This window comes from Saccostrea echinata, unplaced genomic scaffold (genome assembly GCF_033153115.1).
Source record: "Saccostrea echinata isolate AGI-Se365-2 ecotype Australia unplaced genomic scaffold, CSIRO_AGI_Sech_v1 ptg000012l, whole genome shotgun sequence".
NCBI lineage: Eukaryota > Metazoa > Mollusca > Bivalvia > Ostreida > Ostreidae > Saccostrea > Saccostrea echinata.
Window position 1 is genome coordinate 13,325,455 of NW_026889761.1, and position 18,341 is coordinate 13,343,795.

The following is an 18,341-nucleotide window of genomic DNA, read 5'->3' on the forward strand; positions in this document are numbered from 1 at the left end:
AGCTTCAATAACAAAGTGAGAAAAGGCAAATTTATTTTCACACGGGTTGGAAAAAAAAGAATCGAATCAATTAGAATCGTACCTGCTTTACGTGCTTAATTTCATATTACCACAAGATAAATTGACAACCTTGCATTATTTCCGTGTATTTAAATCACTTCTTTTCATAACCATTAAACATGTCACACAAAAATTTACATGGGCAGATAAAAATCAAAAATGAATAAGTTATTTTAAAAAAATAATATTAAATAAAATATGATTTTAAAATTTGATAAAATTTACTAATCGGAAATTATTTTGAAGTCAACTTTTACATGTAAATTTGAATTATGGTTGATTTTTGTTTGCTTGCAAGAATAGTACTCATAGGGATGGACATAGGATAAAGTCAAAAGATTAACAAAATAGCGTGTTAGTTTATAAAGTTGTTTATTGGTTTGATAAACAATCATAAGGATATATATACACTATATTGCTTATCTAGTTATTTGTCCATGAATGGCCTTTGATTGCGTATTCTGATGATCAAAAGAATTTTTTGTGTGTTACCATTAGAAGACAAGGACATAAAGACTTAACTGAATGTTTGTTCAGTGATGAGGCAGTGTAAATACAGACAGTCAAAATACACCTCGATCCTTTGATAGCCTTAATTAAGATAATAATGTAAAAGAAGCCGCACTGTGCTATACTTCATGTACATGTATTTTGCATTATTACACAATGGCTTTGAATTTCTATATCAGAGAGAGAGAGAGAGGGAGATTGCCCTCCAAAAAAAAACAATTTTGTGTTACATACAAAGTGATTAATATTTTTTTTTTAATGTGATAGAATCCTCGATCCCCTTTCTGAAAGAAGATTTTGAAATTTTATAAAACAGGTATTGAAAATAATTAAAAGTATAAATTAAACTACTATATACCCCCTTTTAAACTAATTCATTTTATCTAAACTGCATTTATATTTTAGTTGCTCATAAAGAAAACGTTATACCAAAATAGCACATCAATTTATTTTACATGTATCTTACTTTATTCATATTTTATTTATTGTGAATAATTTTTATTCGACAAGATGTATGTTATTAATTTTATGTCAGTATTAGAAATGTTTAATTACCCCCCTCCTGATTGTGTGAATTTTTGACACAGATCAGCGCCAGTTTGATATGTGTGTAAGGGATTAATATACGCTAAAATACCAGGATATAAAATTTAATCCGACTAACTAAACATTGAGAAGAGTAATCATTCCTTTTTGCTATCTAGAGTCAAAGATTGAAGACAACAGAAAAATGTGAACAATCTAACAGTTTCCCATTTTTGATTTTCTCATGCATATAAATTTTACCTACTAAATATCGTATGAATACTGGCTTTGCTATAGGATAATTGTAGACCGTCTAATTTGTTTATTTATCCTTTATGTGTTTTTATTTGAAAATAAATATTTATAATATACAAAGAAATTGATTCTTTAAATACTTGTTGCAAGAAATTTAAGTGAACTCGTAATCAACGCCAACTGCACGTTTATGACAGAATGATAATAAATGTCTTTCTATCATTATTATTATTATTATCCAAAAATGATAATAAACGTCTTATAATCGTGAAATATTTGGACAAGTGGAAAAAATTATTTCATTTGAACGCCATTCTAAAATCATCCAGCTCATGAAATATTTATTCATCTTGTTAATTAATAAATTAGAATTATCAGAGACATAAATTTTCTGTCTTCAATCAGAAATTGAAGAAATATTGTTCCTTTTCTTGTGGTAAATTTTATCAAAGATATCTTTTAAAGCATGTTTTAATTTTCACCGGATAGTAGCTTTTAACTAAGCACATATAGAAAAGACTATACCTATTTACTTTTTTGATACAGAATATAATTTTCTAACAATCGATCCCTTGCATCTCATTGGCTCAAAATATCACGTGGCTAACGGACCCGCCAAATCACAAATTACATTGGCGTACGCTATGTAATCGTCACTTTTGTGTGTGATCAGTAAAATTCAAAAGGTACTGTAGCTAGATTGATCGGTGAAAAGCTAGGTGTGAAAATGTCGGTCTCGAAGAGACTCGGAAAGGGAAAACAAAGTGTAATGAAGGAAAGGAATGATAATATCATACGAACTTTGACATATGTTGATTCGGACGGTGAGTTAAGCCCACATGAACATGATGGCGACATTTCAGTGAATGGTTCAAGTCCGTTATCGTCGCCATACGCCAACAATTCGGACAGAATGGAAGATCAGTCTTCGGGATTTTTTGAAATGGATTTACCACCCTCATCTCCGTGTCCCAGCCCTAGGCCAAGAAGGAGACCCCTGAAATCCAAAAGACATTCACCGATTCCGTTCGCAGCGTATCAAGACGAGGGTCACGAGGGCGATATTGACGAAGCCTCAGAACAGAGAGTTCCTGCCCCTGGGACGGAGTTTTCCTCACCCGCATGCCCTGTATCCCCACCCCACAGGCGCTTGAGAGCGTTAAGACTTTTTGACACACCCCACACACCAAAATCACTTCTACAGAAGGCTAGAAGACGCCGCCCAACAGAAGTTAAAGAAGAGCGGGTAGAGGCCAATTTCAACCCTTTCACCCCCAATAATAACAGGCCAGGATCAGTCACATATTGTGGCAAAAGAAACAGATCACAGTTTGAAAAGTAAGTACATTTTCTATTCATTTCTTTTTATAGAAATATGAGTCATCATCAGTCATGAAATGAATGACAACCGCCTACGACCTCCTGTAATGTTGATCCATTGGGTGGATGGAGGTGAGGGTCACCATCACTTTGTCTGTACTCTGTCCAAACATTTCTATCACAACCAACAGTGTGATATATGCTTAACAATCTCAATATGACTTTTCATATATGATCTGTAGCCTATTTTAATAAATTTAGACTGTAATATAATATTCACATTGTACTAGCTTAATTTTTATGATATTAAATATGTTGGGATAAAATAAGAAATACTCTTGAATTTGAAATCTGATCAATAATAGTTTTTTCGCTTACACTTTTAATTGATGTTGATTTTGATTTTTAGGAGCTTGTTGGAAGATTCAGCTGATGAAATAGAGATAGACATCCCGTCAACAAAGGTAGCTTTATTGATTTCCATTAATGGCTCAATAAACTTAATCTTTCAATTTCTTTTCCTATCATTCAATCTCGATAATGGGACCAAATTGCAAGTTGATGACTGAATCTTGATAACACTTGTTTATCAATTAAAGTTAAAAAAGACAGCAATGGATGAAAATTTATTTTAATGAGTCTTAGATGAATGAGCCACTAGTCCAAATAATGACAGCATTTGTAGACAGCAGATGACAAGTATCATGTATGAGTTCAAATTCAGTTACCTTGACCTTAACCAACAGGTGCCTGTAGCAGGTGATCGAAGGTCAAAGATGTTTGTGCACACCACAGTTTTTCACAATTGTGTTGAACTTTTAACATAGCTTCACCTGCTGTTTGTTTTTCCTTAAAGGAAATTTTAGTATGATCCAACAAGCATGTCACCTGCTTGATGGAGACAGGTCATAGTTTCTGCATGGCTACATGAACTAGACAACAACTCAAGTATTATTGATCAAAGTGTTTGCTTACCATGAATACTTGGGGGGGAAAAAACTGCACATTAGGTGTCACAGGTGCTTTGGAATCTAGGTGTCCATGTATGACAGCCTACCCAATATCGCAATCATTTTCAAAAATTGATTTGCTTATTTTTACAGAAAATTGCATTGCATGAGATCAACACCTCCAGATACAATGAAGAATTCTATGAAGTTTGTAAGCTTGGGGATGGGGAGTATGGCAGTGTGTTTAAATGTGTACATCGACTGGATGGCTGTACTTATGCCATTAAAAAATCAAAGACCCCAGTGGCAGGAAGTGTTTATGAGTAAGTGGTCTTTTGACCATGATGTCAGTTTCTTTTCTTTTTTTTAAAGAAATGTAATTCAAATTCAAATGTAATTCAAATGTAATAATAGACACCATCAAACAGTAAGATTACATAGATAATATTAGAATTCAATGTATTAAAAAAGTTATAACTTTAGAGGTGATAATCATTTCCACAAGTTAAAACCAAGGACTAATTTTTTGTGTATGTGTATTTGTTTGGGGGGATCACCTCCACAGTTGTGATACAGTTTAGGACATAGCATAGTTGTAACATTTTTTCATTTGTACGTCACAATTATAGGAGAAATGCCATGAATGAGGTGTACGCCCACGCTGTGCTAGGGATCCACCAACATGTTGTGAGGTACTACTCGGCCTGGGCAGAAGATGACTACATGTACATCCAGAACGAGTACTGCAATGGTAAGACTCTCAACTTTTCTTATTTCGATTTTTTGGATTTGTTTTGTTTTTTTAGTTTCGAAATCACAATCACAGGGTTGTCAAAATTTTGAAATTACTGTCAGATATTTGGTCTGATGAAGTCATAGGTTCTGTCGGACCAGAGGAAGTTTTGAATATTTGTCCAATAGTCCCTGACATATGTCAATCTGCAGTCTTCAGAAGTATTAACTTTATGCCAAGTCTTGAATGATAGAAAACGGCCATTTCAAGTGAACAGTGATGTTGCCATCTCAGCATTTTTTTCCTTTTATAACTGATACTGATAAATGGAATCATTCCCAATGCACAAAAAATATTATTTTTTCCCAATTTTCAGACTAAAAATTCCCCATTCAACTGCTGAGGAACAGACTGCAATGACATATTTAATTCTTTTCATGTGAAACTTTGTACAAAACTTAAATTTTTCACTTCCTCTTAAATCAAAAGAAGAGATAAGTTTTAAAACCTATGGTGGGAGGCAGGTTGAAGAGAGCCTAGTGTCTTGTCATCATTGACAACTTGAAAGCACAAAAATATGAGAACAACAGATATTAATATATAAAACAATGAATACTTGTTGATTGTTCGATTAATAGTTAATGAGGTTATAAAAAGCATGAAATAAATTTCATTTCTTGATATGATAGAAAATTCCCCTTTGTTTTATTTCGACGCCATTTTTCCCAATTGAATCAGTTCAGGAATCATTTCTATTGGGTAGAAAAAAATCAATGTTAAATATCTCTATTTTATCCCCACTTTTCCTATTGTTAAAAAAAATTCAGAGTGAAACCATGTGATTATTGCCTATGATGATTTAAACTGTGTAATTGTAGGAGGCAGTCTGAGTGAAGTTTTGGAGAGTAACAGAAGAACAGGGACACACATGAGTGAGAGTGACTTCAAACAGGTGCTCCTACACGTAGCACAAGGCCTCCGACTGATTCATTCACAGAATCTAGTTCACCTAGACATCAAACCAGGTTAGAGGCCACTCTTGTCTTCAGTCATCAATTTAAACAATTTAAATGTTTAGATTTTAAATTGTGTTTAAAATGTTCTTAATAAAGTAAATTGAAATTGCAAATACAGATCAAAAGCAATTGTTATGGATACTGCATAAATTTGCATGTTTTCATGCATGATATGAAATCTGGAATTATTTGGTGTGTAAAGTTTTTAAGTTGTAAAAAGATATTTTTTAATCAGATTTCATGTTTTTATTGCAGGAAACATCTTCATTCACAGAAATGAGAAATTCTTGCGCTCACCAGAGAGTGGAATGGAGTCCTGTGATGAATTTGAGGATGAAGAGGTTGAGGAATCACCAGCAATTATCTACAAAATAGGTAAGGTTAATTTCTTAAAAAAGAACGGTTTTATTCAGTCTGATAGTTTAAAACAGAAAATGTCATGTAGAGTCTTAATACAAAATGATACTGTAAGTCGTTTTAATTCCACGGTGTAAAAATTTCACGATTTCTCAAGAAGTACCAATCGCGATGGTTTAAATTTCACGCTGCAAGAAATTAATTTAAATTTTGTATAAGCATTTAAACGTTTTTAAAAACTTATGATAGCATTCACGATGGTTTAATTTCACAGGAAAATGATGAATAGCGAACATAGTGAAATTAAAACCATCGTGATTATCTGCCAATCTACAGTATCTTGCTGTTTATCAGTTTAGAATCAGACAGCTGGTATCATTTATAACCTATCTTTTTAGTTTTACTCTGTCAGCAAGTACAGAAACACAGAACAAGACTGAAGATTGTTAATATATTAATGACATAAGATGAAGAATTGTAAGTTTACAGTGGTTTTTGATGAATAGGGGACCTAGGCCATGTGACCTCTGTTAGTAATCCTACAGTAGAAGACGGAGACTGCCGATATCTGCCCAAGGAAATTCTGAATGATGATTTTGATCACCTGACTAAAGCTGATGTGTTCTCTCTTGGAGTCACGATGTATGAGACTGTGAGTATCCATGGTTGTCTTGTGTTTATTTTGTTCAACTAAGTGACGTTACATAGAAAATGTTTTAGTTTGTGTCATATTTCTTAACACTTTATAGATGAATTATATTGATATTCTTAATATTCTTTTTCAAGTTCTGATTGATTTAATCTTTAAAGGATGTTGTATCAGTGAAGCAGGGCTCAACGTTCACTAAAATTCTCACTTGTCCATTAGACAAGTCAAGTTGCCAACAAATGTTACTTGTCTGAATTCTTTGTGTACCTCTCTGACTCGGACAAGATATTAAAAATTTGTACAAAGTTATTTTCAAGAAAAAGTAGTTGTAAATCGTAATGATTTGTTTAACATGAAAATAAAAACATTAACATGATGGGATTATTTTTCATGTTCACAAAATTCCCTGATGGTGACTTGTCCGATCAGATGTGTCTGGAGATTTGCTTGTCATATCACAATGAACTGGACACAGACGGTTAGAGAACGTTAATGTTGAGGCCTGTGAAGTTATTAAATAACCCTATTTTCCATTCCTAAGTTATGAATATTTTAACTATTCCAGGGAACTGGTTGTCATTTACCAAAGAATGGGGAGGAATGGCATGCCATCAGAAGAGGGGAACTTAAAGATATTCCACAGTACTCCGCAGAAATCAATGATTTATTGAAGGTAAATTAAAGTTTAAAACAAGAAGGCAATCTTTCGATAGGGCAGTGTTTGAAACTCATTGCAAAATTAGCCAGACATACAGGACTGACTGCTAGTAAAAGTTTTCATCCTTGCCAAAGATCTACTAGCCTGAGAAATAATTGTCTTTCATAAATTTGTTTTTAACGATTTTGTGACTAAGTCACCATAACTAATCTATAGACTGATGAATTCTTCCTCTTGACTTGTTAGTCTTTGCTACCGATACTATTAGTTGATATGAAAGAGATTTATAAAATACATGAATTTTAATTATCAAAAATTTTAACATGTCCAGCCAGGCTTCAGTACATGTAAATTTGTTCGCTCGCTGCAAAATTTGTGCATCTAGGCGATCGGGCGCATGGTTATTTCAAACATTGGGTAGGGAAATTAGAATTATCTCTTAAAAAAGGATTGATTATTTATGTATATTGATATAAGAGTGTCAGGTTTAAATGTATTGGATATTCATCACAGTGTATAAAGTAAAATTTGAAAAAAAAAAAATTGGTGAAACAGCATCAACATGCTGATTTTTCATATAACTTGAGTGAAATGTTTGTGTTTTAATCACAGAAGGTGAAGATTAATTTTTTAACGGACTTTTTAATTTTCTTTAACTAGAGTATGGTACATCCAGACCCTAGCTGCCGTCCATCAGCGATGGCTATCACACATCACCCAGCCCTCTGTCCGCAGGCCAAAAGATCCCGAGCCCAGTTACGCAAAGAACTTAACGAAGAAAGACTTAAAAATGAAGAGCTTTCAAGGTGAGAAAATTATTCCAGAATCTTTTTTATTGAAACTTGCTTACTGATCTAAGATTACAAATTATAATGCATGTTATGAGTAAAAATTATCAATTTGAGACTATTGAAATAATTAAACTTTTATTTCATGGAATAATTTTGCTTCCTTACATTGATATGGTAAAATTTATAATCTCATTACTGTCATTTTCTTTCTTAGAAAACTTCTAGAGGCAACAAAGTGCATACCAAGACCTTTCCGTGCATTCAAAGTAGACAGTGTTCCATCAGCAGTGCCTCGGAACAATCGCCTCCTCGGGAAAAACATGAAGAAGAGTATGAGCCTCTCAGCGTTTTAACACGACAGCTTATAACAGCCTCGGACAGTGCAATAGTGTGACTTAGGAGTGGTGAATCAGTGGACTGCATGCAGAATTTCTACAACTTGCTTTCTTTCTATTCTCTTTACTTTATTTGATAATAACTTCTTGGGATAGAACTGACTACTCTTTCACTGGTTATTGCATAGAGTTTATAGATTAATGCTTTTTTGTTCTTAGTCTGAAACATTTGTAGTTTAATTGTGTAATGTAACTGTAATACGAGTGCCAGTATTATTTCATGCTATTAAATAATGCCTTAAATAGTCTGCAAATGAGTGTGTATTTGTGTTCTCTATATCTCTTGATGTCCTGTCACCAAACCTGCAATTGTGTAAGGTATTATTGGGATCTCCTCTTCCCTTTTCTATATGTGATAATGTATGTTTGTTTGTGCGTTTGTATGTGTGATTGAATCAAAACCTTGCAATGAGGAGAAATAATTTGTATAGATATATAATTTGTCACTCATAGTGCATATCATTCAAATCATTTTCCATATTGAATGCTGAGATAAATATAGATATACTTGTATGTATAAAATTGAATTTGTTGCAAGATTTAATGTTCACTGCTAAGGAAGGGACATAATTGTTGCCAATAAAAGTATCTCTAGTATAACATAGAAGTTTTTTGTTTAATTTTTAAACATACATGTATCATTTTTTCATATTATACTTTTTCACATTTTTCCTTTTCATCTTGTTAATTGCTTATATTTTCTTGAATGCAAAATGGGCTGCTTTTCACACAGAAAAAAGAAATATGGAATAGTTTCATAAATGGTATATGATTGATGATATGTATTATTTTGACTTCATTGTTAATTCTAATCCTGCCACATTTATTGTTATTTCATGTACCAAAATTGTATATTTTTTTTTTAATAAATGTAACCAGCAGATGAAGAATATCTTTGGGTAATATTTCGGATTATAAAAATCATTATTTTTGTTTATCCATTGCTTTAAAGTAGTAATTTGTTTATTATTAGAAAAGTTAGGATGGGATGGTGTAAATTAGCTGCTGGTTACATTTTTAAAACTCCAAGAGATCCATATTTTTTTGTAATTCCTGTTCACAGCAAGGTGCTCACTGATTGTACATTTTATTAATAAAGTTTTATCTAATAATATTATGTTTCCTTTTAAAGTGAACATTAGGTGTATCATCTTTTGGATGAGCTGCAGGTCTTGTGGTTGAAAGAGGTGTAGGTGGATGTTTTAGCAATCTGATAAAACAGCATATCCTCTGATCTGCTCACATAGATCACAACTCAAGAGCAGCAACCAACATGAGCTGACGAATTTTGTTTTAGAAAGTCTTTGAAAGACTAAGCGGATTTAATAATAAAAAAAAATTAGGACAACATAACCAATTTAAAAATGGTTCTTTGGTGTTTTATAGGTTTTAACCCTGTCTGTCACTTGTTATGTGTCCTTGAGACGCAGTATTCACTTACACATGTATAAAGTGTATACATTTTTGGGTGAAGTATTGATATATTTTCCAGTTAATTATTTGATACCCTATTCACAGAGAATACTGATCAAATTTTAATTATTTTCTGAAAGATTTAACGTTTGAATTTAATTGATGTGAGTCCGTAGAATTTCACAACATGTGGTATGCTAAAGTATCTAATATCTAAATATTTTTTTCCCTTATTTCTGAAAAAGCTGAACATTGTAAAATGTAATATTATTCATCGTCTCTTTTTTTCCCCGTTGTAAACATGAAAAAGAGAACACTCAAGGGAAGTTACTTTACAGCATGTAGATAAGATAGTCGCGATTTCACGTCGCCCGCGTGGCGCAGTGGTTAGAGCGTTTGCTGTAGAGTCGCGATGTAAGGAGTTGGTCCTTACGTCGAGGGTTCGAATCCACTACAGTACGTGGAGACCGGTCCTTCGGATGAGACCGTATAAATCGAGGCCACGTGTCGCAGTAGGTGCTGGCAGGAAAAAGATCCCCCACTGCTCAATGGCCCTCAGTGCCGAGTATAGGTCAAAATTTGCAGCCCTCCACCGGCAAGTGGTGGGGTCTCCATATGAGTGAGAAATTCTCCAGAGGGACGTTAAACAACAAACAAACATTTGCACTCAGTGATCTGCCCATAGATAATAAAAATCGTTTTTTGTAACTAAAAAATTAAGTTAATTTGGAAGTTAGTGGTGCATGGTGTCTAATGCTAATTTTAGGATGCAAGAAACTTGGTACTTCAATTTCCATTTATTTTCAAATCAAATTATAGGAGTTTTTCCCGTTCGTTTTCCCTCCCTCTAATACCACTAGGCTTGTATACCTGAATACCCTGCATTAACTATGAATTTATTTTTATACCCCCTCCCCCCCCCCCGCCCCCATTTGAAAACCGGGGTATATAGTCATTCCGTCCGCACGTCATTCTCACAGATTCACAAATTCTCACAGAATCTTCATTACATAGTCCCATTGTTGTAAATTAGTTGGAACACAGTCACTCTTTCTATAACATTTGGGGGTATCCATCCTTTATCTGCAACTCCTGAGACCCCCTATACCACTGAATAAAAGTAAGTGAGACTTTCACAGAATCTTTTTTTTTTTTTTTTTACATATAGTGCCATTGTGCTATTTTACATTTTAATTAGACAGATATTTGGGGTTTACCATAGCAAAAAATGGACATTATACCATTCTTTCTATAATAAAGTGGGTACCCATCTCTTATTCTCAACTCCTCCTATATAACAGAACAAAATTTGATGAGACTCTCACAGAATCTTTATTACATAGTGCCATTTCTTATTTTATTTTTTTTTTGGGGGGGGGGGGGAGGGGGGTCCCATGGCAAAAAGGACTTTGCCATTATACTCCAATGGGAGCAGGGGTATCATTTTGTGAGCTCAGTGCTCACAGTACCTCTTATTATATTTATCATCATTTAATTTACTTTGATTTTATAAGAAATTATTTCAAAAAAACTATTTTAAGGAAGCTTTATATAAACACCAATAAAAATGTGTTTTGGGCCTAGAGAGGACAATCTAAGTTGGAATAACTTGTGTCCAATCCCATTGATTATGTATCGATAAAATATGTTTAAATCAAATCAAATATATATCATACTGAGTTTATAATTATCTAGTTCATTTTTAACATAGCGCATCTGCCATATTTCCTCAGGATGAATTGTTCAAGTCAGTGAAGTACTACTGAACAGAAATCACTGTAGTTTACTTACACTGGGAAAATACTTCATCTTGGCTTGATATGATATTAAGTGGAATACTTGCATCTTTTTCAAATTGTGTCAATTACTGTGTAAATCAAAGGACAGACCATGCACTTTAACTGCATAAAAATACCACGGAGTAAGAACTCTTGAATGTACACGTGCACTGTTTTAGATTTTCCTTAAGTGGCGATATTCCAGGACAAACAGTAAGAACTACTCCATACCCATTATCAACATGAATAAACATTATAAGTACTGTCGTTATCAAGGTATTATTATATATTCCTGTTTAAATGGGGTCAATTATTTTATTCTTAAAAGTTTAATTTTGTATGCTGTTAGAAATTCTCAGTGCTGTTTAAATGAGGTGCATCATCATATCCAAGTTAAATAAAAATCTTGGACAACATTTACAAAATATATTGCTATGAATTCAGAATGAAATAAAAATCCTGTAAATTTCATCTGCTAAAATGGACTCAGCATTTTTTAAAGATACCTTTTTTTAACCCGCGTAGATATCTGTTCATTGTTCATATATATGAGCTATGTTCATTCATACTTTTCCAAAATTTCCTCAATCGTTTTGAGCCAACACACTTTAGACAATGAGGATTGTCCCAGAAAAAAATGCGAACTTTTTAAATATTGTATAAAATACTTGACCAAAATTAATCATTTTTTACACATTGTTGGAAAATGATATTTTTATTTTGACATACATATAGTATTATGAGGTTTAATGCCATTTGATATGGAACTGGTATTACATGTATTAATATTGATGGTCGGTGCTCAGGCGAATTTTGAAAGAGAAGAGCACAATTCCTGATTCAATTTCACAAACTTTATTAACGCCACGAACTACGTTTTGATGTCGTCGTGTACCAAAGGAATGCTCTTGTCATAAGTGAAATATGAAAGCCCCTGCATCAACTGTTCAAAAGTTATAGGCAAGGTTAACGTTTTTTTTTTTCAAATGTACATCAAACTCCAAGCTAGGTCAAGGTTATGATGTCAAAAATGTTGGTACCCAAAGAAAGGTTTTGACACAAGAAATACACTTGTGATATATGAAAGTCCTAGCACCAACCGTTCAATAGTTATGGCAAAAGTTAAAGTTTTTTAAAAGTAGGTCAAACTCAAAGGTCAAGGTGGAAAGGTAAAAATTGTTGGTAAGCAAAGAAAGATCTAGATACATGAAAAACACATGTGAAATGTAAAGCACTAGCTCCAACCTTTCAAAAGTTATGGCCAAGGTCAAAGTTTGGTAAATTTTGCAAAAGTAGGTCAAACGCCAAGGTCAACAGGTCAAATATGTTGCCATCCAAAGAAAGGTTTTATCACAAGGAAAACATGTAAAATATGAAAGCCCTAGAACCAACCATTCAAAAGGTACGGACAGACAGACAGATGGACAGATCTAAAGCTATATGCCCCGATTCTTCTCGATTACGGGGGGGGGGGCATAAAAATGTTATTTAAGGATATATATATATTTGTAGAATGAAAAAAATGTTACTTATTATGCATGACAATTTTTAACTTTAAAATTTAAGTGAGATAAAAATATTGAAAAAATTTGCGTTTTTTCTGGGACAAACCCTCGGATATGTTATGTATCTCGACGTCAAATCATGCTGATGAGAGTGACACTTACCTGCTATAGAAGGCAAGAAGTCGGAAGCTCCTCATGAAATCACTATACCACCCCTTTTCACGTGTTTGAAAATTATGACATACATGTAGTTAAATTTAGTGTTGATGCTCAACATATACTGAATTTTCTTGTCTTGTATTTTATCATGATTGCTGCTATCACTTTAATATCAGATTATGCATAATATGTGCATATATTTTATGCATTTATCTTATCGTAATAATGTTTTATTTGCTTTAGTTCCTTTTGAAATATTTCATTTGTATATATAAAATAATAAAGTCAACGAATAAAGTGATACAGCATATTCATTTTTTTCCACCGACATAATCACAGTGATCCATTTTTAGTCAAGAATCATATCCATGATCAATATTAACCAGAAAAGAAGAGTTTTCAACAGATAAACGATGGAAGTGTATAAACATCTGGGCCTCATTACAAAAAAATCTCTAAAGACACATATAAAGATATTATTTTGATACAGGTATATTAAAATGCTAGTCTTTTACAAAGTATTGCACCAAAATGGATTAAAACATTTAAAAGTGAAAAAATTAAAAGATGGCAGTCGACCTGGTCGACCGACATCTCTAACGAAACAGAAAAATATCGGTGTTGTTCACGTGCAATATAATATATGAAGACGTTAGATTTGCACTTCATGAAAAACATTGCTAAGACACAAAAAACAGTTCATAGAATTCTGACGTAGAAAGCAGATTTGAAGAAAATTGCTATCGAATGGGTGCCTCGCATGCTTATGATGTCTAAAAGAATTTGTAGTCCTTAAAAATTACAAGGAATTTTTTAAAGAAATGAAAATGCTGACAAAGAATTTACAGAAACAGAGTATGCGTGTATGTACTACTTTGAGCCCTCGTAAACAATGATTGCAACCGTTATCCCTAAATTAACAAACAAATGCTTTAAGGACATACGCAGTGTACGTGCATGTACTCTTCAATGTACCTATCTAATGTTAATTTTCCAAGATATTCTTAATTTAAATTCATAGTACCATCAGATATTCTTAACCAAACAAAATCATCTTAAATAACTCTGAGTTTTGAACAGATGTAAAATGATGATTATCCTTGTGTTTTTAAAGAAAAATTGACAAAAATATAGTTTAGCTAGTATTTCCTATATATTGATTCAAAGGAGGTGTACGGCATTACCACAAATCATTTAATGGCACAAAGGTCCTTCAACTATTGGAACTCTTAAATTATTCGGGGAATAAGAAATTAATGATCGAAACTACGTTGCGTATTAGCATTTTTTGATTTTTTTTTTTAAAATTTTGAACATGATATATTTTTTTCCAAGTTTTTTTTAAAAATATTTTTTCTTATTCATTATGCCCCTAAACTATATTTTACATATATATGCAATATTTGAGATAAAACGAACAATTTTGTCCTGCCCGAAACATACGATACGAGGGTCGTTCAATAAGTAATGCAACATACGGTTTATCATAATAAATGTAGAAGCAGTTAATTCTATTTTTTCGCACTAGAAGTTCTACGAGAGTAATTCAAAAATACTTAGACAATGCCCCTCATCGCCTTATTATTTTTACAAGATTTAAGATCAACACATTTTCAAATGTAAAAACATTTATTTTGTTGATATGTGAAGTTTCATTCGATTTGATAAGATGCAACACATGTTACTCAATTTTAAAAGCAACATGTTTTGTCACATCGGAGCACGCTTAACAACATTGAAACTTCAAAACCAACAACGAAAAGTTTCTCAAAATTACTCTGCCCTTTTATTTCACTCTCATGTAATACATGTACCTGCACCCAAAAGAAGGACCATCAATGGTAGCTTTTACGTTAAAATTGTATTGAGGAAAGATAAGCATATTTTCTGTAAGAGAAGTTCAAATACCGGTACCCAGACTGAGTTTCTTATAGCTGACAACGCTACTGCAAAAAGACATAGAGATGTAAAGGGCATTTTGGCAAAAAGGAACGTTTACAGGGCATAGCCATCCTCCGTATTTGCTAGATGCTAGATCACAGTCATTGTGACATTTTCTTATTCCAAATACTCTAGAAAACCATCAAATGATATGTATGGAGATGACGAACAGTATTCAAGCTCAAAAGTCCATTAAACAGTACAAATTTTGTAGCAGAGCAAACACGGACCTCTAAAACATCAGAGGTGGGATCAGGTGCCATGGAGGAGTGAGCATCCCCTGTCGACCGGTCACATCCGCCGAGTGCTCCTTGTCATGATCGGGTAATAACGGAAAAATCCGTCGACAGTTCCGTGTGTAAATAATGGCCTAACAATTATAGTATGAAAAACGTCAGTCAGCATTTGACTTAATGATAAATTGTATTTGCTGACAAGGTCATTGTATCGACCATAGAACTTACGAAATGACGACTTTGAACGAGACTGCTGATATTCTTGTTTTATCAACTTCTTTGTCAATTACTTACCTCGTTTTAGAAATTGTTCATACGTAGATCATGCTCTTGTGTATCGAATCAACTGAGAGATATAAACCCCATATGCAGATGATGAAGGTGTATTGCTGCATAAGTAAGGGAAGTTGACGATTGAAAAGTTAAAGTCATCACGTTTATCATAAAGCTTGGTTGTTAGATTACCATTAACATCTTTTTCTAGTAAAATATCCAAATATGAAACAGATGTGTCAAACTCTGTGGTATCTTTTATTTCAAGGAAGACGCTAGTATTTTAGATCGGTCGTGGGGAGTGCTATCCATCAGTGTCTTTTGGGTTACTCCCCCCCCCCCCCCCCCAAAAAAAAAAAATATGCTGAGGTGTTCCTGTTATGGGTAAAGAGACTTGAGTAAAGGTTAACAGGGAATACTTTAAAGGATGAGATATATTAAGGAACTGCTTTTTGTGCTTTTTTTTAAAAAGATATTATGATGACCTTTTGCGTTACTTATTGAACGATCCTTGTACTAGTGTTCAGTAAAATAATAAATATTTTTCAAAAACCTTCATTTGATTATTTCAAGAGTGAAACCTTTTACGAAGCTTTAATCTATTAACGAAATGTACCAAACAGTAATAAACTAACGTCAGTCTTGAACCAAACACAATAAACACGGAAGTTTCGAAACTCGATGTCAAACTATTTTGATACTGAGAGGGTGACTCTGAACTTCCAAAGTAGCAAAGTGCAGGTAGTCGAACACTTCTAATTGGATATATGATAAGAATAAGGATCTTAAATCACTCAAATATAGAGAGCCCCATTCTGTCAAATGGCAGCAGAATTTCATCGCGGTAATAAATTTTGTCGAGGATTATGCCAGATAAATCGACAGACAAGATCTTTTTACATTTTCAAAATAGATTTTTTTTTTAAGTTTGAGATTGATATTGAAATCCTATATAAAACATTTGAGTGAGTAAATGGGTACTATGTATCCTTCTGTCTTCGTTGATTCAATACATGATATAATCACTATGTGCTGGTTCCAGCTGTCAAACTATGTACACGTACCTAATTATGATCTTTGTTGTGAGACTCCGTATTACAGTATCATTTTAAAAGAACTTAATTCTAAACAGTAATCTAACTTACACTTCCGGTTCCTTTGCAAAGAAAGAGATCACACAAAATCATATGTTAGTCCAACATTTTATAAAATTCTTTACAAACAAAACTGCAAAATGGGATCCAGTAAATGCTCGACGAAGACTCTATCTTTACTTCTCACAAAAATATTAGCAACAGTGAAGGAGAAACTTCAGGAATACTGTGCTACATCATATTCGAGAATAGATTTGATTTGAAATCCAAGAAGAAAAAAAAATCCAAAAAATTTTAGCAAATTTTAAAACTTAGCACTATTTCAATATAAGCTAGACCTGCACATATATTTTGCAAACAGTCAGCATCTTGCTGTGGCCTTCAGTTAGGCATGGATCTATCGACGACGTTTAGTCAATTAAAACAAACAACATTTATTTTCATTCATACATTGATTTGATATATCCCACAGAACTCGAAATGATAGAAAACACAGAGTCTGACATCTTTTTCATACCTGGATGTTCTACTAGAGAAAGAAATTGATTGCACACTAACAAACATTATGATAAACAATTAACCGTCATCATCTGCATATGATCATTAAGGTAGTAATAATTATGTCCCGCATTTGATTAATATTTGATGCGCAAGAACATATTATGCGAACGATCGGATTCCTAACCGAGGCAAACTACTGACAAATAATTTGATGTAAGAGGGTTATCATTATTCTCATGTGAAGTCAAAAGTTTGCAAATTCTATTGTCGTCGCAATGACCTAGTGTAATTGCAAATGAAACTTATTGTCGAGTCCAATGTTGAATGACAATTTTCTAGCCAATTATTAGGCCATTGTTTTCATATAGAATTGTCTACAAATTTCTTTGTTTACCGGATCGAGACAAAATGATTGGGTTTGACCAGTCGACAAGGGATGCTTATTCCTCCTTGACACCTGATAAACCCTGGTTTTCCTGGGATCCGTGTTTGCCCTCTCTCAATTTGTATTATTTTATTTGATTTTGAGCTTGATTACTGTTTGTTATCTTTAAATTTAATGATGTCATACTTTTCATATGTATAAATTAAGATTACAGAACTGAGTCATTGTTTAATTGCATTGCTGATAACTAAATATTTTATGCCCTGTATAGCGGTTATCACTGTTATCGCTCAGATATCAGAATACAAAGAATTGTACATTATCTTTGTTTATCTCCTCCAAATGGTTACGTAAACCTGTAAACTGACACACTTTGAAAATACGTATTTTTTAACCGATATAATCTTTGTTATTTGGACCATGGATCGTTGATTATCCCAGAAGTGAGGACTGCAACCTCTTTATGGTTCTGTCCACAGCGCCTCTGATTGGTATATATCAATGATAGATCTTTAACCATAAAAATAAGGTCTACGTTTTGAGGGGCAGTAGTAAATTGAAGTGAAATGTAGAGATCAAGCAAATTGTAATTACTTTTGTATATTTAAAAAGCATTAGAAGAAGAATGAAACTTTTCATTTGTTTCCTCTATATCCACAAGCAAGAAACGAGGAACTTATTCCAATCCGTCCATATAATTATACAACACAATACATGTACGTTCAAAGCAGGAAATAATCATGCTTTTTGAAATAAAATTAAGAAATATATAATATGTCAGTAAGCTAAACAAATAAAAATGGCTACAATATATATATCCTGCTTATTCATGTTATA

At 33.1% G+C, this 18,341-nt stretch overlaps 1 protein-coding gene across 1 annotated transcript; it reads left to right on the forward strand.

Moving 5' to 3' along the window:
• Positions 1 to 1,944: 1,944 nt before the first annotated feature.
• LOC133185385 (wee1-like protein kinase 1-A) lies at positions 1,945 to 9,331 on the forward strand. Its single transcript, XM_061320549.1, has 10 exons — positions 1,945 to 2,688; positions 3,080 to 3,134; positions 3,774 to 3,943; positions 4,250 to 4,371; positions 5,232 to 5,378; positions 5,625 to 5,744; positions 6,233 to 6,378; positions 6,941 to 7,048; positions 7,694 to 7,839; positions 8,039 to 9,331. Exons 1-10 carry the CDS (start codon positions 2,078 to 2,080, stop codon positions 8,175 to 8,177), a joined length of 1,764 nt encoding a protein of 587 aa, XP_061176533.1. The 5' UTR covers positions 1,945 to 2,077; the 3' UTR covers positions 8,178 to 9,331.
• Positions 9,332 to 18,341: the final 9,010 nt, after the last annotated feature.